Source organism: Amphiprion ocellaris, chromosome 6 (genome assembly GCF_022539595.1).
Source record: "Amphiprion ocellaris isolate individual 3 ecotype Okinawa chromosome 6, ASM2253959v1, whole genome shotgun sequence".
NCBI classification, from domain to species: domain Eukaryota; kingdom Metazoa; phylum Chordata; class Actinopteri; family Pomacentridae; genus Amphiprion; species Amphiprion ocellaris.
This window is the reverse complement of record NC_072771.1, coordinates 9,014,248-9,038,581: the sequence shown is the minus strand read 5'-3', so window position 1 is coordinate 9,038,581 and position 24,334 is coordinate 9,014,248. Positions and strand designations below refer to the sequence as shown.

At 39.5% G+C, this 24,334-nt stretch overlaps 1 protein-coding gene across 9 annotated transcripts in view; it reads right to left on the bottom strand.

Moving 5' to 3' along the window:
* The window catches only part of cacna1ba (calcium channel, voltage-dependent, N type, alpha 1B subunit, a), a 164,637-nt gene that overhangs the window by 68,266 nt on the left and 72,037 nt on the right, over positions 1-24,334 (bottom strand). For 4 of the 9 annotated variants that reach the window (XM_055011217.1, XM_055011210.1, XM_055011211.1 and 1 more), the window contains exons 11-21: positions 18,382-18,599; positions 14,220-14,332; positions 13,937-14,049; positions 13,723-13,854; positions 11,714-11,786; positions 11,510-11,627; positions 11,280-11,347; positions 9,544-9,650; positions 6,941-7,006; positions 2,368-2,403; positions 717-1,493 (exon numbers count right to left, since the gene is read on the bottom strand). In XM_055011217.1, the coding sequence (XP_054867192.1) occupies positions 717-1,493; positions 2,368-2,403; positions 6,941-7,006; positions 9,544-9,650; positions 11,280-11,347; positions 11,510-11,627; positions 11,714-11,786; positions 13,723-13,854; positions 13,937-14,049; positions 14,220-14,332; positions 18,382-18,599 (1,821 nt within the window). The remainder of the gene's footprint in view (positions 1-716; positions 1,494-2,367; positions 2,404-6,940; positions 7,007-9,543; positions 9,651-11,279; positions 11,348-11,509; positions 11,628-11,713; positions 11,787-13,722; positions 13,855-13,936; positions 14,050-14,219; positions 14,333-18,381; positions 18,600-24,334) is intronic. The other 5 variants (XM_055011218.1, XM_055011216.1, XM_055011212.1 and 2 more) reach the window with 4 other exon arrangements.

The following is a 24,334-nucleotide window of genomic DNA, read 5'->3' as shown; positions in this document are numbered from 1 at the left end:
CTGCTGATGATTACATGATTGCATTCTTACTACAAATCGACTGCTGTGGACTTATCAGGACTTATCCGTTGGAAATCATACGAGGAACAATTGATTAAATTGTGGGGGTGTTCCTGAGTCCCATCAATTCCTGCCACCCGCTACATATTTAGGTCATGTGATTCAGTATCCGTATATAACGTGAACATGCATAACACATGCCTGTGCTCAGCATCAGAATTAATACGAGGAATGAGCAGCCTTGGTGGAGTACTGTGCTCTCTAAGTGCTTTTCTAGTTTATTTTTTTGATCCAGTGTTTTGTTTTCCTTTCAGTCTCTCTATTTTGTTTCCATGCTTATCTTCTGTTGGACTTATAATCATCCTGTCAGTGTCACAGGGTTGAAAACTTTAAATAGTCACTAATAGCAGAGAATTTAAAATCAAGGACCAATTTTATGTTAATCAATCCAGTTACTTTCTGCTTCTTCCAAATGACAGTTTATTTCTAAACAGTGCATTTCCTACAAACAGGACCTAAGGTGGATACCTAACCCGTACCCTCACAGTTGTGGTTTCATCATGTCCAGTGTTCTTGAGTACAAAGCCAAAGAAAAGTATCCAAGTTGTTGCTCCCATACCTGTATTTGCCACCATTATGCTAAATAAGACCCTGCAAAGTCTCTGTTAAGCCAGTGACCACAAGAACAACAACCTTGAAGCAGTTTGGAGTTTTACCTGTGACTGTGGGTCTTCTCTCTCTCATTGCCTTCCTCTCCTTCAGCTGTGGGCTGGCCCCTGGATCCATGAGTCCGATGTCTCCTCCTCTCTCCATCGGCACCGCTGTCTCCTCTGGAATTCCTATCCCCATCCCTGTTGGACAAATGTCCATCTTTGTGATGGGACCTTCGCTCTCCCCCACCTCCACTGTTCACTGTCCCGTTGCCCCCTCGGGACTGTCGGTGTGAGTGATGATGGCGGTGCTCTCTCTCACTCATGACTCCCCCACCTCCACTGTCATCCACTGAGTTCTGGTGGTGATGCTTCCTGCCTCCCTCTCGGCTGCGTGACCTCCTGCTCTTCCCATCTTTGCACCAGTTACTGTCGTGATCTTTGGCGCGGCTGTGATGAAGGTGGTGCCTTCCTTCCTTACCGGTCTCACTGTTATCATTGGTCTCCTCTTTTGTTCTGGCCCGGTTCCTGTCTCGATGGCAATGATGACGGCGGGGCTGTTTAGGGGCGATTGGAGGGTCTCCGGCAGTCTCTGCTTCCTCTGACGTGTATGGCCTGCGGTGATGGTGGTGGTGGTCTCCCAGCAAAGGCTCAACAACTAGTGGACGGTCAAGGTGGGTCTTCATTTCAGGCCGGATGTGGAGGACCGTGGACAGGCGAAGATGCTCCTCAGGCTCTAGTTCGCTGTATAGGGCTTCACAGCTCGCCAGGTTCTGCTTCCTTAACTGATTGGCCCTCTGCTCCCACACTGACATTGTCTTCACTGACCTCTGCTGCTCCTTACTAGGGATGGGGAAGAAGAACCAAACAAATCATAACCATTGAAACGTTGATGTTGCAGTACAAAATACAGTGTGAATTATTTTCTGAACCCTCCACCTTGGTGTTAGTGTCATAGTTTAGTTAGAGACAGTTTTTCACAACAGTTTGGCATTTCTACGAAGGATATAACAATTTCCAATGGATACAGTGACAGGGATGGTGTCCTTTGTGAGACATTCAGTATGTATGAACTTTATACTTCATGGCACATAACACCAGCAGTACACAATGTCTTACATCTCATGATGACACATATAGTCCCTAATCTGAATGATTTACAGTATGATCAAGGTGCAATGGAGCTTTCAACACAGCAAACTACTGCTTCCATTTATTATAGTATACTGTGGAGAAAGCTCATCCATGGATATGCCTGAACAAAGGCCAAGCATGGCGACATTGCCATGCTTTGACATGCTACTTTATTTAGTCAACGTCTGTACTACTGTACTTTGAAATGGCTGAATGCATGCACTTTTCATTATGTGTCACCTAAAAACAGAGGTGTTTCTTCTACATTTACAATGTTAATCATGTAGCATTTCATCATAGAAGTTACTCTGTTCACTACAAAGTATAGGAAGAGAAAATATTCCATCGTCCTGCAGGTGCATTAGTTGTACTCAACCTCTACACAGAACAAGCACATTGCACAACACACATTAAGAATGCTTTCTAAAAGGGGAATGGAAATAATAGGACTGGACTCACTGGATGAACAAAAAAGCCCTAACATGATGTGTATGACAAGAATGCAGGGCTAATAATTATGTATGTTGTTATGCATGTAATCAGCATTATTGACCACCTTGCTAGCAGGCACTTGAGTTTTTACCTCAGGTAGTGATGGACTGGGGTGCAGACATAACTCCTACAAACACATAAAGGGAGCAACATTGAAATAAACACAGGGAGAGAAGGAATTTCAAAAGGACAAAAACAACTTACAGACAAAAGCACAGAAGGGGCAAATGAATTCCAAAAAACTAAGACTGGGGGGACATACACAGTCGAGACGCAAAAACTATGCCAAAAGAAATATTTTTTTTCTTAAAGGACACAGGAAAATAATAGCAATGGGAGACAGAGATACCATGAATAAACACTTGTGCTACTACAGTGTTACAGAGCTGTGGAACATTTGCCTGGTCTGAGAAGTCTCATTCATAGTCGTTGTGTCTGTGTCCAGATCTAACAATGTTACTTGAAGAAAAGAAGTTAAAGAACTAACCTAAGGCTGTCTTTCCTAGCATTTCTTGAGTGTATCTCATTACTTTGGAGGTGGGATGGGAAATGAGGGTTAATCAAGTTACTGAAAGAAATGGTGTGTGGCCGCTTTTATTTGCATAAGATATGTGACTTTGATTGCTGGAGTTGCAAAAATTGGTCATTATTAGTCATTATATTTTTAGGTTTTCTTTCAGTGGACAGTGTATTTCAAAATCTAGCCAATCTATCATGTTTAGTTATAAAATTAAAGCTTCATTACCAGTTAAAACCCCTAATAATGTCTTTCAGCTGTTTGACCTTCAGTACATGCAAGCAGCAGTGTACCCCAAAGCTGTTTTATAACTGAGTGATGCTGTGTGATCTGATCTAACATGGGACAATGAAACCGTTCGTTTGTCATTGTTATTATGTTAGTAAGGCTATCTTTTAATATTTCTGTTGCATGGACAATTAACCCTCTTAACTCCATGCAGTTTCTGGGAATCTTTTGCTTCTGTGAAATCTTTACAACTGTTGGCTCGTTTTTCATTGCAATGTAAATAAAACAGCCATCTGGAATCAAATCTTCTTTTCTTTCCTTTTTTAAAAAAAAAGTAAACAGGTTTTACAAACTGGCTGGTAGTATTTAGGGTTCAGAAGGTAAAGAAATAGAAAACTGGAACAAAGGAAACATTACTTTGATATTCTATATTGTCAAGAAATCCAATGAAAAGACCACAGCTGACAATGTGTTAGTCTGTGCCTCAGCGCTTTTCAACATCACAATCTTGTCTCTGACTTTCAGCTCCGAAGCCCATTGGATTTCACAGACAATGACACTTTAAAAAAAAAAAAAAAAGCCTAACACATACAGTACATAAACAGTGCTTAACAAATTTATTAGACCACCTGTCATAAAAATGAGAAAACACAAATATTTTAGAAATCTGTCAAAAACTTGTTTCAAGCAAAAAATTGCATTGTTATTTATTAGGCAAATAACAAACTGGAACAACTAAATAGTTCTTATTCACATACATAAACCAGAAATATTAATATTTTGTATGACCTCCTTTGGTCCTGAAAATAGCTTGCATTCTTGCTGGCATTTTTATGTACTTTTCCACAGTCTCTTTTGCTACTGAGCTCCCAATACACTGTCCATCCAAAAAAAAATTTGCACACTCTAATATTTTGTTGGACTGACATTAGCTTTGAGTATGGCACTCATTCACTGTGGCATCATTAAGCTTCTGCAATATCACAGCATTATTCCTGTCTAAAATTGGATTAATTTTCTGGCAAGATCTAGTATTGATGATTGGCATGTCGGACCGCTGCGCAAAGTCTTCTCCAGAACATCCCAAAGATTTTCAGTGGGGCTGAGGTCTGGATTCTGTGGAGGCCAATCCATGTGTGAAAATGATGTCTCATGCTCCCTGAACCACTGATTCTCAGTGTGAGCCCCACGAATCCTGACATTGCCGTCTTGGAATATGCCCGTGCCATCAGGGAAGAAAAACTCCATTGATGGAAAGACCTGGTCATTCAGTATATTCAGGTAGTCAGCTGACCTCATTCTTTGGGAACATAACCCAAACCCCCACAGGCTTGTAGGCACTAGCCATGATGGGTGCACCACTCCATCCTCTTCTCTTCTTACCCTAATGTGCCCATCACTTTGGAACAGGATAAATCTGGACTCATCAGATCACATGACCTTCTTTCATATTCTCCAGAGTCCACTCTTTATGCTTAATAGAAAACTGAAGCCTTTTTTTCTGATTACCCTCACTGATCAGTGGTTTTCTTAGGGCTACAGAGCTGTTCAGTCCCAATCCCTAAAGTTCCCTTCACATTGTTCATTTGGAAGTGCTTACTTTCACTATTAAACATAGCCTACTGTTGATTTCTTATGATATGATTTCACCAAACATTTAAGTGATCACGATGATCCAAAAGTTTGTTCTTACCGCATTTCCTCCTCAAAGACAATAGTTCACCACTATCCTACCAGGTTTTAATAATGTGTTGGACGGTTCTTAACTTGATTTCATTAGTTTCAGAAATCTCCTTAGCTGCTTTCTTTGCTTGATATAGGCCAATAACTTGACCTTTCTGAAAGAGACTAACATCCTTCCAACATGGTTGTGTAAGAAATGAGAAGCTCCCCACTGCATCATCTTGGGTTAAATAAGTTGATGCTGAAACGTATTCATCACTGCAGCAATCAGTCAATGGAAGGCTCTGATCTATTTGCTTTGTTAAATCCAGGTTCAATCCAAAAGGGATTCCATGATGCATCGGGATATTGTGGTAGACCTTCTTCTTCATGATACCACTGATTCTAACTAATTTGCCCATGCCGTTTCCACAAATTGAACCCCATACTTGAATGGAATCTCCACCGTGTTTCACTGTGGGTCCAACTCATCTAGCATCAAAACCTCCTCCAGCTTTTCTGTGGAAACATGACGCTGCTGACTGAAGAGTTCAAACTTCAACTCATCCATCCAGAGTATCTTCTTCCAGTCATCTACAGTCCAGTGTTTGTGCTCTCTGGCAAATTATAGCCGTTTTTGGATGTTTGCAGGCCTCAATAATGGCTTCTAGTTCCTTCAGTCGTCTGTTTATGGTCATTCTTTAGACTTTGTCACATTCTGATGTAGAAGCATTAATCTTTGCCTGAAGATCAGTCATGGTCTTCCTTCTGTCTCTAGTACTTCAAATCTTAAGGTGCCTGACATCTGCTGAGCTTTGTTTTCAGCCTCTCCCTTGGCGCATTTTGTAAGTACCAGTCTCTGCAATCCAATCCAAGGCATACCTGACCTCGCTGTGAGGACACTTTATGTCTTGCCCTATTTGTCTCAAAGACAATCCAGCATCATGAAATGCTTTACTTCGGACTCTGTCTTTCTCACTGAGTTCCCTAAGCTTCACCATTTTGCAGAGGAGTGAGGACTTTTAAACTGAATTCACGTTTTTATACCCAAATTTATGCCAGTACACTGCAATTTTCTGAGAAGTCAGAAATTAATCAAAAATAATATACAATCACTAAAACATTTTTTTCTGTTCTGGAATGCAAGCAAATAACTGTAATTTGGCATCTCAATCAAAAAATAATGTGTTTTATTATTTTTTCTGTGTTTTTGTAAAACAGTAAATTAGAAAATTAATGGATAAAAATAATAATCATATTTGAACATTAATATATCATTTTGATTAAAGAGCTTGCACATACATACAGAAAAATAAAAAATACTTTGGTCATCAGCAATACTGTTAATTTAGGGCAGCAGGGGCAAACACCTTTCAGTGGGTGGTGTTCTGATAAATTTGTTAAGTACTGTACATATACAATTTCATGCTTAAAACATTTTCTGAAAAAGCTTGTCACCCAGGAATGTTTTTGTTGGGGACAATCATCAGCAGTGGATTAGACCATACTGTATCTATTAGTTAGTATTTGGGGAAACAAGGCTATATACGCAGAACTGAATTAAAATAAACTACCGTGTGTGTGTTCATGGTAATGAAGGAACATGTCACCTGGTGTGGCACACCAGTGTGTTTTCATGGGAACTGCTGACACTAAGAAAAATATAGAATTTCACTAATGTGATCCTTAAATGACAGTTTTAGTCCAGTTGTAGTTTAATGTTGTCACATCAGTTTCACTCACTACAACCTCTGTAAATAAACAATGTCAGAAACTGAATTCCTGCTTTGTCAACCTGCTTCTACTGAGTAGCAATGTTCTTCATCTGTATGGCACAAGCCTAAAACTGCTGTAGAGTACAATACATCTTTATAACCAGCTTGGGAAATTAATCACTGTTGCAAATGTAATATACATAATGCACACATGCACTGTATAAACAATGAAATGTAGTATCTTGAGGTTCAGTCACTGAAAAGAAATCAGTCACATAGATGTTGATCACAAACAATCACATAACACGATCGCTGACACAGACACTTGTCGATCACAAGGAAATCAAACACACAAATGTAAATACTGAAACACACACTCAGCTCTGTCACAAGATGTGAGCACAGAGCCACATTCCTTTGGACAATTCACACAGTAGAATGGCATGACAACAGAAGAAGAGAGTGCTTAGCATCAGAAGAAGAGGGATGAGGGACAGGTAATGGGGGGATTTCAAAATTGTAACAGAGAGGTAATAACTCACAGTGAGTTAACGCTGCAGATGGATGAGCTGCTAGAGTGCGCGTTACCTCGACTGCGTGTTAGAAAACTGCACATGCACAAAACAAAAATGGGGGAAACATCATATAGGATGAAGTCAGAGAAAAAGACAGACACCATTGGACATTTCTGTGTCTTCTCTGTGTCCTTCAGCCTTCCATCACACTTCAATGCAACGGGCAATCAAAGATCAGAAACACAAGACTGGTGCTGAACCAGAAAGAAAATTGTCTGTCAGTTACATTTAGACTGCCATAGTGACAGCTAGATGGTACTGAAGTCCATAAAATTTCACTTAAACTGGCAAAAGCAAATTCAAATTTATGGATATTTGTGGATAGAGTTGCTCTGGATGACAGAATAATTTGGGTTTCAATAACAGTAAGACAGTAGTAGTTGACTGCAGTCGTGAGTGTCGGTCTATGTGGTGACACAGAGTACACTGAGTAATCATGTCACTCCCTGGTTATAATCTATTATGACCTTGATCATCTTGGAATTCTTTGCCTAGAAATATGTAATATATACATTTTGTGTCAAGATGAACTTTCTGATTTACAATAATTTAACTGTGTACAGTAACAAGAGTATTTTGCATGCCACTGTCATTCAGGGTTTTTGCCCCAGAAAATCTGTTTGACTTGACATCTTTCAGTTACATTTGAACTGTAATCATCAGCGAGGTGCTGAGCAGCTGCTGTTAGCAGCAAAACTTTTATAAATATTCTTCCCATCCTCAGGAATTTGGATAGCCAAGTGCAAATGCCCAATTATGTCAGCCCAAACTTGACAAATTCTTTACTTTGCAAAGTAAGGCCCAATCATTTGATTCAAAACTATAAATCTAAACCATGAGCAGCTAAAACATTCCTAAAAGCTTCATAAAGCTAAGTGATCATTCTTTGAGGGTATTTACCAATGAGAGAATCATTTTACAGCACACACACAATAAATGGAGTCACTGCTGTCATGTTAAATGTATTTAGATTACATTTTCCTCCTTCCAGTTTAGAGAAACACACATAAACAAAGAATTTTTACGTCTTAAATTTAATAATTGAATTCATATACTCTGCATGCTCTCTGTGTGTATGAGCCACAAGAAGTATTACGACCAGTAGATCTTACTTCTACATTAGCATTTATCCTGAAGCTACCCACATCCTAAAAGCTTCACTGATTTTCTAAACAAGCACATGAACTTTAATCTGGCACTTTAAGAGCGTGAGCCATACGGCTAAATTATTTTATACTGTTTTGTATTGTAATTTAACAGTGTGTTTTAAGTATTATGTGATTTTACTAATCTTGTGTGTTCTGTGAGGTCAAGGTAGCTACCAAAGAAGACCCCCAAAATTCTTCCGACCCCACTCACTAAGGTTCAGCTGCATTAATTACATTATTTATGACTCCACAGCAGCACTGACACCACTATTTATAACAGAGTGCAGAACAGTACCTTCAGAAATCTGGCTCTCTAACCACATAATCTGTCCATCCAACTATCGCACATGATGCACGTTTGTGGTTTTGAGAACCCATCATGGTTATGTGTAAAAAATACAATGGGGTACCATGGACATACAGGCTGTACTGGGTGTAAAACATTTGTCACTTCAGCTGTAAGCAGTATTTTGTTTGTTTTTTAGATTGGAGATTTGCAGACAGAAACAAAAGATCTGCCTTCTTAAAAAAAAGGACATTCAGTAAGTTAGGAAAAGAGAAAGATTAACAGACTTTCACTTGGACACTGACTCTGAGGAGGTTAGCCAACATTATGCTCTGTTTTAACAAAATGACATGCAGAGTTTTCTCAGAAAAGCAACGGAGGAGTTAAACCAAATACATGTCATGCATTAAGATATAAATCATTGCATATATCTGCACTCAAGTGACTTGATAATGGGAAAAGAAATTAGTGTTCTTCAGAAGAAATTCACAAGTGGAAATCAGATTTCTCTAAGTTTCTCATTGAAATGACAGTCATCTGTAACCTGATTATTTTAGTATGTTAGAACACTAAGTTAAATAAAATAACTGACTAACAAACAGCAACAACAAACAGGACTTCACAGGAATAAACAATAAAAATAACAACTGTGTAGAGTTGTTGACTTGACATAGCCTGTAAGCAAAATGTAGAAGCTAGTACCTACAGCTGTACTACTTCTTCATGTGTATAAGTACTGACTTACTGTGCGCTTAGCTGGTTTGTAATCTTGGTTTTCTTTTGTATATATTGTCAATTTGTTAGACTAATAGTTAAGTGTTTGTACATCATGCAAAAAGCTTATCTGGGCAGTGAATGCAGGCTACAGGGAAACAGATATTAATGTCCTGTCCTGCCCTGTGCTGTGCTGGACTGGTGGCCTTCCAAGGTATCAACTGCCTTCACCCTAAATCAGCTGGGTTGACTCTAGCGCCCTCGTGAGACACTACAGAGGATAAAGCAGTGCATAGAAAAAGGATGGATGGAACAAACACATATTGGTCCACTGGTCAAATTCCTGTGTGTCGTTGCTGTGTGTTAAGTGATAAAAGAAGATTTCAGAAAGCCAGGACAGACAATAGACAAGGCTAACTTACGCTGTGATGGAAATGTTAGCGGCTGACATGGGGCTGACCTCCTTTACCTCCTTGGCCTTCTGGAGTGCAAGCTTCTTATTAATAGCCTCCTCTTGCTCCTCTTCATCCTGGACAGTATGTGTAAAAAACATCCATCCATACATACATACACACTTATATACAGCTAGCAGCTAGGGATGTCCCAATCCAATCTCAAATATTGGAATTGAGGCCAATCAAGGCAATTTTTTTTACTGATTTAAACTGCCATTATTGTAATCTTTTGTTTGCACAGAATTCCCACTAAACAGAAAATTAACAAAGCTCAATTGTTTTTGGCAGTCCAGCCATTAAGACCCCCACATGTCCTCCAGTAAACTACCAAGTTCATGTTTATCTATGTTGCAGAGAACCACACCTTTATGTGACACTGGCTTATGGTTGACACGAGCATTTATTTCTACTTGACCTTATCGCTTTGGCCATCAATATAATGCACATTTTCACAGCACCGATTCAATCAGTACAGCAAGAGAGTTCACATCATATGCACCACTCTGCTACTTTCTTCTTCTTTTCTCTTTACTAACTTGAACAATACTTTTCTCATTTTGTATTTATTTTAACTTTCCTGTTTTCCTGTTGGTCAATATAACTCAACACATCCTGCTCAGATGCGTCTCATTCGGCTTCCAGCAGGTAAGTATCCATGAACCCTGCCTCTTCTGGCATTCTTTCAAGTAAAACTGACTGCCACTGAAATCATGTGTCAGTGAAAACTGTATTAGTGTTATTACAAGATCAAATAGAAGCACTGAAGTGATTGGTATAAGTGATTAGATTAGTGCTGTGGTATAAACATGCATTGCATCCAGAAAAGAAAAAAAATGCTTTAAGGCCTTATCCAGTAATATTGACTTTAGTATCTCAGAATTATTTTTTCCCCATAATTAAAGATCTAATAATTTTTAAATCAGGCTGGCCTTTATGAGATCAATCATTTCTTTTTCTATGTGCTAAGGCCCCCTTTTCAGTCTTTTTCAATGGGGATGAATGCAATGTACTTCTGTATAGTGGAGATAGAAATTATATTGAAAGATTGTGAGCTACTTTATAATAGTACACTGCCAGCTGACAATGTTTGTTTGATTGTGCTGGCCAAGGGTACTATTTGAGACATAGACATTATTTTAGGTTTTTGAACTTAGTGATTCCACATATGCCCCCGTTGATGGCAAAGTAAAAGAAAAAACACAGCTATATGGTGAATGCAGTAAAGAACTATTTTTGTTGTGCTTTTGGTGTGTTCAAATACTATACTATAATACTAATACAATCGTTTTGTAACTTTGTACTTAAAAATGTTTTTTTGTTTACAAAATTCAATCTAGAATGGATTGATGCCATTCAAAGTACAGCTGTAGAAGTAACACTCGGGGATCCATAAAGGGGTGAAAGAAGTTGTTTGCAGAGGCTCTTCATCTGTGGAGATCCTGCAGTTTATTATGTTGAATCAATGACATCCAACAGGCCCCTCATTCAAAGTGAACACTATTATGAAACCAGTAAACCAAGGTACCATCATATCCTGCCAATATTCGCTGTTTTGTTAAGAAAGGGAGCATAAGGCCATGTGGGGTTTTACATAAGGTAAAAGGCTTGATGGATGCTGTGTGTCTGACTGACATACTGCCTTAGTCTCCCACTCTAAACTGCAATAAAACTGGGATATCTCAGGCAAAAAAGAAATTATGTACCTTAGTGAGCTCCTGAGCATTTGCAAGGTTATCAACAGCAATGGCCAGGAACACGTTGAGAAGTGTGTCTGGTTATTTTTGGAGTCAGGAAAAGATTAAACAGAAGGTCACACAGAATCAATATTTACAGTTGCAGCTGTTCTTCAAATCAACAATAAATTCTGTTACAATGCTGTAAGGCTGGCCAACAGGATGAGGGCAGATTGAAGTGCACAGTTGGGGTAGGATACAGTTTCCAAAGAGAGTTAGAACAATGAAATAAATAGAGGAGAACATTCCACCATGAACGCCCCCTTGTGATTCAATTCCGTGGTACATGACTGCATTCCAGTCCTCTCCGGTCAGAATCTAAAGAGGAAGCACAGGTTGGTTTCTGAGTCCAGTTCAATGGAACAAGCAGAGGAGGGAAAAACCATAATGGAGTTGACCTTTACCTGAAAGACGGTGAGAATAGCTGCTGGGAAAGTGTCAAAGTTGGTTGTTGGCGTTTCATCTTCAAAATTAAACCTGCAAAAAGAAGACAAACAGTCTTTGAATGTGCTGGTCATCAAGCTCCAAATTCAGAGCGCTCTCCCTTCTCACCCTTTTGCTGGATGGAGCAGCCTACTGTTTGACTGCTATACATTATTTGCCATTACATTTGAGTAGTATCAGAAGCTTTTGAAATTAAAAAAAAAAAAACTTTAGAAACGAGATACTGATAGCAACTTAAGGCTGAATGACATTACTGCATCCAAGTATCAAGAATGAATCACAAAATATTACTCTTCTTTAATTTCTCTCTAACCATTTAAATTCTTGGTTGTTCCTCAGTTTTCACACCCCTTATAAGTACTATGAAGACTGAGTAAGTGGTAGAGGAAGCACATGGAGGCTGAAATAATCTTCATCCAGTTTGTTTAAGCTGCTTAACCTGACATAGCAATACAGTTCAGACTGTTTTTAGTGCTCTAGTGTACCTCAATGCTAACTTAACTAGGCCATAATTCAACCTCAAAGAGTAATAGAGAATGGTAAACCATAATATTAGCCTCACATTTACAACTAGAAGACAAACTTTATTTTGCCAGCTTAATGGAATAAAATAATAGAAGTTGAGGTTCTCGTGTCTTTGCCCAAAGTCAGCCCAGTTGGCTCAAGCCCAGATTAACAGCGACAGCCATTAGTGCTGGAGGCTTAAAGGAAGACCAAGGAGAAGGTTTGAGGTCATGAAGTTAGTTGGTGTGAGAGAAGAGGATGCAGAGGATAGGGTTAGATGGATGCAGATGATTCACTGTGGTGACCCTGAAGGGAAAAGCCGAAAGGAAAAGAAGAAGAGGGATAGATGTAGATGTTGATGTTGAATGGCTAGAATAGTAATGGTAATGGCAGTCATACTGATGCAGTCAAGGCACAGAGTGTTTAGTTCATGTACCTTTCTCAGATATTTTAGTACCATAGTATTCATCATACAGTGGTGGTGGTGACAATGCAAACAAAAGGTATAATGTTTCCATGGAGACAGTCAGCACAGCTAGCTTGGGCCAATCTTTTTAGGCATGTACTTCTTTAAATTAGCTATTGGCAGTTTCTGTTTGCATTGTCAGTGTGGATGTAAAAAAAATAGCTGAACTACTGAAGGAGAAGAGCTGAACATTATTAGATTATTCTTACTGTTTTGTGTTTTAAAAATAATAAAAACAACAAAACTAAAAAGCTAAGGCCGTATGTTCCATTGATCATTGAAAAACTTTGCTCAAAGATTTCTAAAAATACTCTGCTATGACCTAATAATTTGCCACTGTTATGATGTTACCATTAATTGTCGAATTACCTGATTAGAAAGTCTATAAATGAAAGGAATACTTGTCCCTCATAGAAAAATGCAAAATGTCTGCCATAAAATAGTTCTGAGAATATGCAATGTCATTTTTTCAAATTGTGATGATCTAGTTCAAAGACTTAATCAACCCTCTGAGACCCAAAACCTGCAAGAGGTTTGAAAGGCATGTTATTTTTCTAAAAAAAAAAAAAAAAAAAAGGCAAAAATTGCTTTATTCTATGTATTGCACTTAAATTTTTGACAAAAATATACATTTGCAATAACCAGATTTTGTACAAAACAAAATGTTCTCCTTGAGGCAGCTGTGAAGCCATGACTGACGAAGCTGCAGCTGAGACTTTTCCACTGAACTCGGTTGAACTGTAGGCTGTGCTTCCACAAAGCAGATGGGAGACAAGAATGAAAACTAATTAAAAATGTAAGTAGAAAAATTTATTTACTATGTTGATTCCAGGTTTTATCATTTTTTTGTAAAATAAAGAAATTCAATTTTTAATATTTCTTTTTTTATGATTTATGAAATTATAACCTTGTTTTACTGAAAAAGTACCTCACCTTACGAGCCACTGATCTTGTCAATAGCTGCGTCACAATACACAACAATAGAGACAAATTACTTACTGGCCACCAAAAAGCTGCATGCCCAGCAGAGCAAAGACTACAATGAAGAGAAAGAGCAGGAACAACAAGCTGATGATAGACTTCATGGAGTTGAGCAGGGATACCACCAGGTTCCTCAAAGAGTTCCAGTACCTACACAGAGAGACATATGAATATACTGTATATGGTCTAACCACTGTTCCAAAGACAAAGAAAGACAATCCTGATGACTCACTTGGTGACTTTAAAGATCCTGAGCAGTCTCAGTGCTCGCAGGACACTGATGCCAAACGAGGCTCCAGGTTTGATGGCAGCCCAGATCACCTCAAAAATACTGCCAATAATCACCTGTGAACAGAGTCTGATAAGTTAAGATGGCCTGTATATGTTGTTGCTAATCTGGCAATAACACACTTCTCTGAGGCACCAGCCCTGAATTATGTTGTTACTCTATACGAACTCACCCTTTTAAACCCATTGTAAATTAACTGAACCCCCAGCTGAACAGGACAACTCACCCCAAAGTCAAAACAGTTGAATGAGGAATGGAAGTAGTTCTGGGGTCCCAGGCCATACATTTTCATGGACATCTCTGCCAAGAACAGCCCCAAGAATACAAACTCGGCTAGGTCTGTCCAGGGAGAGTAAAGAAACACACATTCCCTAAGTTAAAACTGGCTTCCCTGCTGATTTCCACAGTTTCACAGAGGTGCTGCCTGTTCAGCTGTGCCTAAAATAAATAAGACACAGAAACAGGCCATTGCTTAAGGAGTTAACTGCTGTAAATTGCCATGGTCGAGTGTGTGTGTTTGAGTTGAACAATAGTGATTGCGTGATGTGTGTATGCTCATGTTTTGTCAGTTTTTCCTGTCCCCATCTAAATCTCAGATAGGATACCACAGTGTTTTATTTTAATCTGAACAGGAGTTACAGTAGCACTTAAAACAAAAGCAGGAGCTCACAACATCAATTCTGTATGCAGGCTAGGTAATGGTACAGGCACTTGAAGTACTGTACTGTATCATATTTGACATTTCTGGAGGATGCTTAAAATCCAAACTCTTATACAAGTCAATTGTGAGATGAAGAGTTCCAGGTGTTTGATTTTTTCTTTGGAATCTCAGAGCTCCAGCATTGTCTTCATAGGGCTGGAGGAAGTTGTGGTCACTAAAGTAGAGCTTATGCTTGCAAAGAACTAATACCAAGATGGTAACATGAGATTCCGTACCAGTTATGTTCTCTGTTTTGCATTTTGTGGTGCTAGGAACTGGAATACGTTACCATTGCACATTAATATAATAAGTAACCACCACAGCTTTAAGAAAAAGGTCAAATTGCAGCTGACAGGAAATTTGAAAGAGGAAGTCTGAGCATTTATAAATCAGTTTAATATTTTTGGTATTGTTTGGGCTTGAGACTGCAGGATTTTTGCTATTTTTACATCAAGACAAATGTTTTCACATGAAGCAAGACTGTGTAAGTTCTGCTATACATTGGCGACTGTGGTCACAAGTCATGGATGATGGATGCCTCAGATATTATGTAACAGAATGGAGGGAGCTTGTCCTTCATGCCATGATCAATACTGTTTGCACGCTGTTTTATACAACTCCTTATTTCCCTAAATGTGTACAATGGAGTTGGAGAGTGCATGTTAGCATGACCCACAGTAACACAATAGACACACCAATGGGAATAACACTAGGTTGAAACATGTTTTTTTTAAACTGTGTATGCAATAAAAACACTGTTGAGGCCAGAAGATGAACTAGGATACTTGCTTTTTAACCAATTATCAATCAATTAAATGCACTATATTGGCTCTGATGCAACTGCTTTTCTCTGTCTGTAGTCACTCTGTCTCAGCAATGTCCCGCCCACAGCGCTACTTGATTGGTTACATGTCACAAGTATTAGCCAATCAACAATGAAAGTTCTTGTGCACAAACAAGCACATCTGTAGAACAGAGCTATGTTTCAAGGGTGAGGTACCAGGTATTCTTGAAGTTGTAGTAAATACCACAGTCATCCACAAGCATGCCCAGTTTTCCTGTTACACTGAAAATGCCTGAATGATTCACTTGCTAGTGTCAGTGCAGCTCGAGTCTATTTAGCTGAAGACATAAGGCTAAGGCTATTACTAAGAGGATAATTATTAGGCCTGGTGCAAACACTATCTGGGGTACCATCTTTCTGATGTAAGATTAACTTTAACAATATGCTCTTACTGACAGCCATGTTTCTCTAGCAGAGAGAAAACCTGGAAAAAACAAAAAAGAAACACAATCCACCGCCACAAATTAGACCATTCACTGCTTTTACAGTGGCTAAGGCTATGCTAATAGTTAGCGGCTAAGTTAAGAGTCAGCCACTGATTACCCTGATTAATTAATTAATTAATTATGCTTTAATATTTGGGCCTTAGTGGGCAATAAAAGTGACACAACAGTCAAGGAGTAACAAAACAAGAAAGAACAACAGATGTAACTGCAGGAGAAGAGGAGACAGAAAGAGTTAGCATTGTCACAATAAACATAGGCCTAGTGACACAATCGTTCTATTCCCACCGTACATGTTCAAAAATAGTCATTCTTATAACTGAAGAAGCTTTGTTATGAATGACAGATCCCCTGCTATCACATGGGGTTAATAGATAGTATGTAATGTATATCAGTTACAAATATTGGGCATTCATCTTTCTTAGATTATCAGTAAGCATTGGCCCTGAAAATCCCATATTGGTTCATAACTAGTTTACTTTTATACATTGGTCAGTCACAGCATTACCACCATTGGCAGGTGAAGTGAATAACATTTATCACCATTACAATACAAAGCTCTGCTGGAAAATCTTGGACCTACACTGATCAGGCATAACATTATGACCACCTGCCTAAGATTGTGTTGGTCCCCCTTTTGCTGCCAAAACAGCCCTGACCCATCGAGGCATGGACTCCACTAGATCCCTGAAGGTGTGCTGTGGTATCTGGCACCTAGATGTTAGCAGTAGATCCTTTAAGTCCTGTAAGTTGCGAGGTGGGGAATCCATGGATTGGACTTGTTTATCCAGCACATCCCACAGATGCTTGACTTGACTCAGATCTGGGGAATTTGGAAGTCAACACCTCAAACTCGTTGTGCTCCTCAAACCATTCCTGAACAATTTTTGCTTTGTGGCACAGTACATTGTCCTGCTGAAAGAGGCCACAGCTATCAGGGAATACCATTTCCATGAAAGGGTGTACATGGTCTGCAACAATGCTTAGGTAGGTGGTACATGTCAAAGTAACATCCACATGGATGGCAGCACCCAAGGTTTCCCAGCAGAACATTGCCCAAAGCATCACACTGCCTTCGCCGGCTTGCCTTCTTCCCATAATGCTTCCTGGTGCCATGCGTTGCCCAGGTAAGCAACGCACACACATTCAGCCATCCATGTGATGTAAAAGAAAATGTGATTCATCGGACCAGGCCAACCGTCTTCCATCGCTCTATGGTCCAGAGGTCAGCATGGACACCCTGGCTGGTCTGTAGCTATGGAGTCCCATAAGCAACAAACTGTGATGCACTGTGTATTCTGACATCTTTCTATCACAACCAGTATTAACTTCTTGAGCACTTTGAGCAACAGTTGTTCGTCTTTTGAATGGGACCACATGGGCTGGCCTTTGCTCTCCACGTGCATCAATGAGCCTTGGTCGCCCATGACCCTGTCGCTGGTTCACCACTGTTCCTTCCTTGGATCATTTTTGATAGATACTGACCGCTGCAGACCAGCAACACCCCATAAGAGCTGCTGTTTGGGAGATGCTCTGACCCAGTCGTCTAACCATCACAATTTGGCCCTTGTCAAACTCTGTCAAATCCGTACACTTGTCCATTTTTCCTGCTTCTAACACATCAACATTGAGAACAAAGTGCTCACTTGCTGCCTCATATATCCATCCCATTAACAGTTGCAATGATACATACATAATCAGAATTATTCAATTGACCGGTCAATGGTCATAATTTTATACCTGATTGGTGGATTTGTGTACATGCTATTTTGACATGTCGCACCCACCTATATTGAAAATGGTCTGCACCTAGATAGTGCTTTATTTACCTTAGCAGTTCCAAAGTGCTTTACAGTGTGTTCTACCCATTCACACATGCCAAGGGTGGCAGAGCTGCCATGGATGGTGCTGGCCTGACACTGGAAGCATCTTGGGGTTTCCCAACCCCCAGTGTACATCCTGCTCTACCACCTGTATCCCTGCCACACCACACAAACTGTTCAGAAACAACTCAAGGAACATCAAAAAGATTACAGTGTATTTACCTAGTCTTCAAAGTCCACAAATCCCAATCTGATCACGCATTTGTGTGATGCACCAAAACAAGCTTGATCCATGGATGTCCCACCCCACAAACCACAGGACCCCAAGAATCTACTGATAATGTCCCACTGCCAGATCCCACAAGACACCCCAAGAGATTCTATGTCCATGCCCCAATAATTCAAGGATATTTTGGCACCACAAGGGTGACCTGCACCATATTTAGCAGGTTTAATGCTGTGACTGATCAGTGTAAACGTTTCAACGCAATAATACCAGTAAGATAGATAATGACACAGTAAAGGCATATTGGTTTACATGAGTATCATTCACTGTGTACAAAATTGCTGGTACTCACATAGTGCATAGGTGAGCCACTCAGGTTGGTCATAGTGTACTATGGCTACACACAGCGTGTTAAGGCCAACGAGACACAACACTGTCCAATAGAAGCTCTGAGACTTGACCAGACGGCGGATGGTGAAGCGAATCCTCTTTTCTTTCCTCCTTAAGTAAGATGAGCTCTCGTTCTTGCTTTTCACACTGGTGCGGGCAAACGGCGACCCTGGGGGGGCAGTTGGTACAAAACATACAAAATTCTAATAAAGTTACAACGTCTAAAACTGAGGTGACCATAGCAAATTAAAACTTGAGATAAGGCGTCTGGGCCTTGGTTCTTATAGTACATCAGGACAAAGGTATATTTTGACATTTATTTCACTGCTGCATAAAGGACTTGCTTGTCTAAAGTTGACTTCCTGCAGTGCAGTCTAGCTTGTATGGAGGTGAGTTCCACTGGCACAGAATGGTGGGAGGAACCATAGGGACAAATGGAGAGATACAAATACGTTCCCAGCAGAAGGCTGATATGTTCCGATGAGCTTTACACCTGTAATGTTACCAAAATAAAGCCTTTGGCTGCCTTAGATCACAGTGCCATGGTCTTCTTCTTCCTATGCTACATTAAACCTTCTGGAATTTTAATTAGGCCCAAATGTCAAGTGTTACTGGACAAAAAAGGGAGAAAAATGGTTCCATTAGAATTTCATTATTGCCACAGGAAGACTAGTGGGCTAATAATTTCCTGCTCTATTTTAATCCAGGCATCTGACTCATAGTATCACCTGAACAACTACTACTCTATCTATCTATCTATCTGTCTGTCTGTCTGTCTGTCTGTCTGTCTGTCTGTCTATCTATCTATCTATCTATCTATCTATCTATCTATCTATCTATCTATCTATCTATCTATCTATCTATCTATCTATCTATCTATCTATCTATCTATCTATCTATCTATCTATCTATCTATCTGTCCAAAGAATTTTTGGGCAGAATTACACATCTCTATCTTTGGTGATGTTTGGATGTTGTAACCTAACACCTAGGCAATGACAATGTATATAAATAAGAGGTTAAGTTAAAAATATAACACACAGCCACTGATCATCACTGTTCATACTTCTGTCCATATCAGTGAGTTAAGGTTTGACTTGCACAATATGAGACCTTTTTTCCTAATCAGCTAGCTCATGCAATATTAATATAGTATAGAGTATTACAGTAGTAAAATATGTGTAGTGTAATTTTTTTGAAACATGAAAGTCCCCAAAAAGCCTTGAATTCCATATGTAGCACTGTTAAAGCTTAAACATCAGTGAACCAAGTGTATTGAAGTTCAAGGACTTGTTGAAAAATAAAGTAAGAACCGTCTTTCTTCTGTGACATTTTCTTTATGTCAACCAACTCTCTAGCTTATTTTGTCATAGTCCCAACATTCAAAGTCCCTACTCTGGGTTCTAGACTCTTGATTTTCCTCTTCTCTCTCTGCCTATGAACACACTTTCCTCCTCCCAATTTCCACCGGCACCCTGCGGTTCAACAGAACCAATGACGGTCGTTGTTAACATGGGCCTCGATCGATCCGATATGAAAGTCCTTGGACTGATTTTGGTTTGCATATTCGATTTGGCATTGGTTTTTGATCGGATGCCCTTCCTCACACAACACTCGGCATTTATTTTTCTCCTATAAGTCACACATAAAGCACATCTGTAGGAGGGCCTTCTTTCACTTGCCCAATATTTTCAAAATCAGGAACATAATGTCAGAGTAATGCTAAAAAACAGTCCATGCATTTGTAACTTCTAGGCTGGACAACTGTAATTCCTTATTATAAAGATGTCCCAATAATTCTCTTAAAAACTTCCAGCTGATCCAAACCATATCAGCCAGAGTTCTGACAGGAACCAGTAACAGAGATCATATGTCTTCTATATCAGCGGATCTTCATTGGCTCCATGTAAAATCCAGGATAGAATTCAAATTCAAAATTCTGCCTCCCACACACAAAGCTCTTAATGAACATACTCCACTGTATCTTAAAAATCTTATTGTATCATATTATCCTAACCTTGCTCTCAGATTGAAGATTTATTTGTGGTTCCCAGATTTTCCAAAATTAGAATGGGAGGCAGAGCCTTCATTTATCAGGCTCCTCTGTTGTGGATTCTACAATATTAGACTTGAAACTTTCCTCTTTGATAAAGCTTACAGTTAAGGTTGGCTTAGGGTCACCTGAGCTGTCCCTTAGTTAGCTGCTATAGGTCTGGAGCTATTAAGTGGAGTGCTTCCTACTTTGCACAAGGATCATCTCCCCTACTCTCTTTCTGTCTTTATATATAACCATTACTAACTTTGTGTTATGATCCCTGCTCCAGCCCGTCCTCCCTCTTTCTCCCTCCTTCTGTCTGTCTCTGTATCTGTCTTGATCTGTCTCTCCCACTTCTCCCACACTCTCTCCTGTGTCTCTCTCTCTCTCTCCCTGTCTCTCTGCTCCAAGCTACCTGCAGTCTGCTGATTGCGCTGATGAGACACAGCTGGAGTCATCAGCGCACCTTCCCACTATTTCACCTCCTGCAATATAAACCCGGTTCTTTCATTCATTCCCTGCCAGACCATAGATTGCAACAGCTACACATGGACCCAGCTCTCACCCTGTATTCCCGCTGGTTCCTGTTCTGTTTCTAGACTGCCATAACCCCACCTGGACTCTCTTCACCCCTCTGGATTCCCGCTGGTCCCATCTCTGTCTCCAGCCTGTTGTTAACCTGTCTTGTCTTCTGCCAGTTCCCGTATTCCCCAAGTTTGCCTTGACCCTTTGTATTCAGTTCCACATTTTGTGAGTACTCTGTTGAGTTAGTTTTGCTAGTTACCATGTTTTGATTTTTTTTTTTGGGTAGTTTGCATTTTGGGAATTTTGTAGTTATTAGGGTCTGAGCACCATGAAGTGGTGCGAGGAACCTATTGAAACCCTAGGAATTTATTTTTTTTTCATCGGCCGGGAAATCTGCATTTTTGACGCCCTAAACATACACAAAAATGCATAAAAATCGCCACACACACCAGGACCTGCAAAAAATTTGATATTTTAGAGGAATGGCACACGTGCGTGCCAAAATGGCTCAATAGCGCCCCCTAGAAAACTATGAAAATTCAGCCCCCGGGCCGCGTTTCACAGGGAGCTACGAAATTAGGTACACATATGTAACTCATCAAGACGCACAAAAAAGCCTCTTGCATCATTACCCATAATCCAACAGGAAGTTGGCCATTTTTATTTGTAAGTCATATTTTAGACAATTTTGTGTCATTTTTGGACATTTTCAAAAGCTATAAACTCAAACAGCGTAATGTCGAGAGAGCGCAAATTTGGCCAGGATGTACTCCAGTTATGGGTGATCAAAAATTATCAAAACGCTCCACAAAAGTCTGAGGGCATGGAAATGACGAGCCACAGAATGCGGCCATTTTGAAATATGATTCATATTTTGTCATTTTTGGACATTTTAAAAAGCTATAAACTCAAACAGCGTAACCCCGGGAGAGCTCAAATTTGGTCAGGATGGACACCAGTCATGGGTGATCAAAAGTTATCAAAATGCTCCACAAAAGTCTGGGGGCGTGACCATGGCAACCAGCGGAATGTGGCCATGTTGAATATGATTCGTATTTTGGACGATGTTGTCATTTTTGGACATTTTCAAAAACTATAAACTCAAACAGCCTAACCCCGACAGAGTTGAAATTTGGTCAGGACGTACGCCAGTCATGGGTGATCAAAAGTTATCAAAACGCTCCACAAAAGTTTGAGGGCATGGAAATGGCGAGCCACGGAATGCGGCCATTTTGAAATATGATTCATATTTTGGACGATTTTGTCATTTTTGGACATTTTCAAAAGCTATAAACTCAAACAGCGTGACCCCGGGAGAGCTCAAATTTGGTCAGGATGGACACCAGTCATGGGTGATCAAAAGTTATGAAAACGCTCCACAAAAGTCTGAGGGCATGGAAATGGCGAGCCACAGAATGCGGCCATTTTGAAATATGATTCATGTTTTGTCATTTTTGGACATTTTCAAAAGCTACAAACTCAAACAGCGTAACCCCGGGAGAGCTCAAATTTGGCCAGGATGTACTCCCGTCATGGGTGATCAAAAGTTATCAAAACGCTCCGCAAAAGTTTGAGGGCGTGGCCATAGTGACCAGCGGAATGCGGCCATTTTGAATGTCTCGCCATGAAACAGGAAATGGTGTCTAACTCTGCTGTACATGCTCCAATCTGCCTGAAATTTTGATCAGATCAGTATGATCAGAGTACAGCCCTGACGACATCCATGTGGTTATATACATTCACAGTCATAGCGCCACCTTGTGGTATCAGGAAATACATTTTTTTACACTTTGATGTACAGGTTGATCAGATTCACTTCAAATGTGGTGACATAAGCCTGAATACATTGATGACGATTCCCAGAGAAAATGATGACTCGTCATCAAAGGGCGTGTCTGTGGCGATGCGGCGAATTCCGATGTTTCGCCATGAAAATTCAATTGTTTATATCTCAGCTGCAAATGGTCCAATCTGGCCCAAATTTCATGTGATGGAAATCAGTCGGGGTCTGAACACATCCACACTCATAACTTTAGAAATACCCATAGCGCCACCTATTGGCAATAAGAAGTCTTTGTCATTACATTTGCACATACCATTGCCCGAAAATGATTTTGGTAGATTATTATGCATCAGTAAGTCTGGTGATTAATAACACATATTTTGTTAGTGCGTGTGAATGTGTGTATTTATACAAAATGATGCCAATAGATTAAAAACTGTATTCTGACAGATTTTCAAAGCTTACAGATATTATACACTGAAAAAAACACATGCATTCAACATCTCTACACCTCAGGAACTATACAAGATATCTTTCATTTAACAGTTTTTTCCTAAACATGTTTTTCTTTCTCTCTTAATATCACAGCTATCATTAAGCTGTTGTTTACAAGTATTATCAGCTCTTCATATCATGGAATATATCATAGTTTCAACAGCAAAAGGGCATCAGTTTAATGTTTATGACAGAATTACAGAGAACTGGAACTGGAACTCCAAACAAACACTATGCAATATAAGAAAAAACACGCATCTTTTGAAAATACAATATTTTTCATAGTTAAAATACATTAGCCTGTTAACCTATAAAACCAACACTTTCTCTGCTAATGGTCTCTAATTTATATATTCATATATTTACATGAATAAACTTGATTTTATCAGGTTCAATTAAACTGGAATCATCCTTTTAGACCTCATGTGTTTATAATCAGACTTCATCTACTGAATCAAATCTGTGTCGTCTCTCAGTAACTCCTTTTCCCTTAAATGTATTTTACTCCAAGAATCACAACTGTCAATACACTGCTTTTTACAATTGTTGTCAACTCTATCTTAGTATTTTCTCTACTTAAACCTGTTTACAAGTGACCACAATAATAATTACATCATTTCAATACATCAAATACATTTTTTGTGCCAATTTATTTATTTTTTTAAATTTTTTTTTGCCTATGACTGTTTCTTGGAATAACAGTGCTGCCTTTAAGAAAAAGGAAAAAAGGAAGAACAGTGTCATTAATGCCGCTGCCCCACTTCTTGTCCATAATCAAAAAGGTAAACACTGTTATCCTGATGGCTCTCTACTATTCATTCTTTTTTCTTTCTTTTTTTTTTTTTAGAGCCATCTTCTAGAAAACATGCTTTGTAGTTTTTTCTTCTGTATTTCCTAATTGCATCCAAACGTTCTTTAATGCAGAGATGATGTCGGGATGCTGCGCACGACGAACACCTCTATCTTGAAGGCTCTTTGTTCATTCTTCGTCTTCTTCTTTTTTTGTTTTTTTCTTGAGCCGTGTTCGTCTGTTTTTCTTGCTTACATCCAGATGCTGGTGGTTTGTCCGGATGCGTC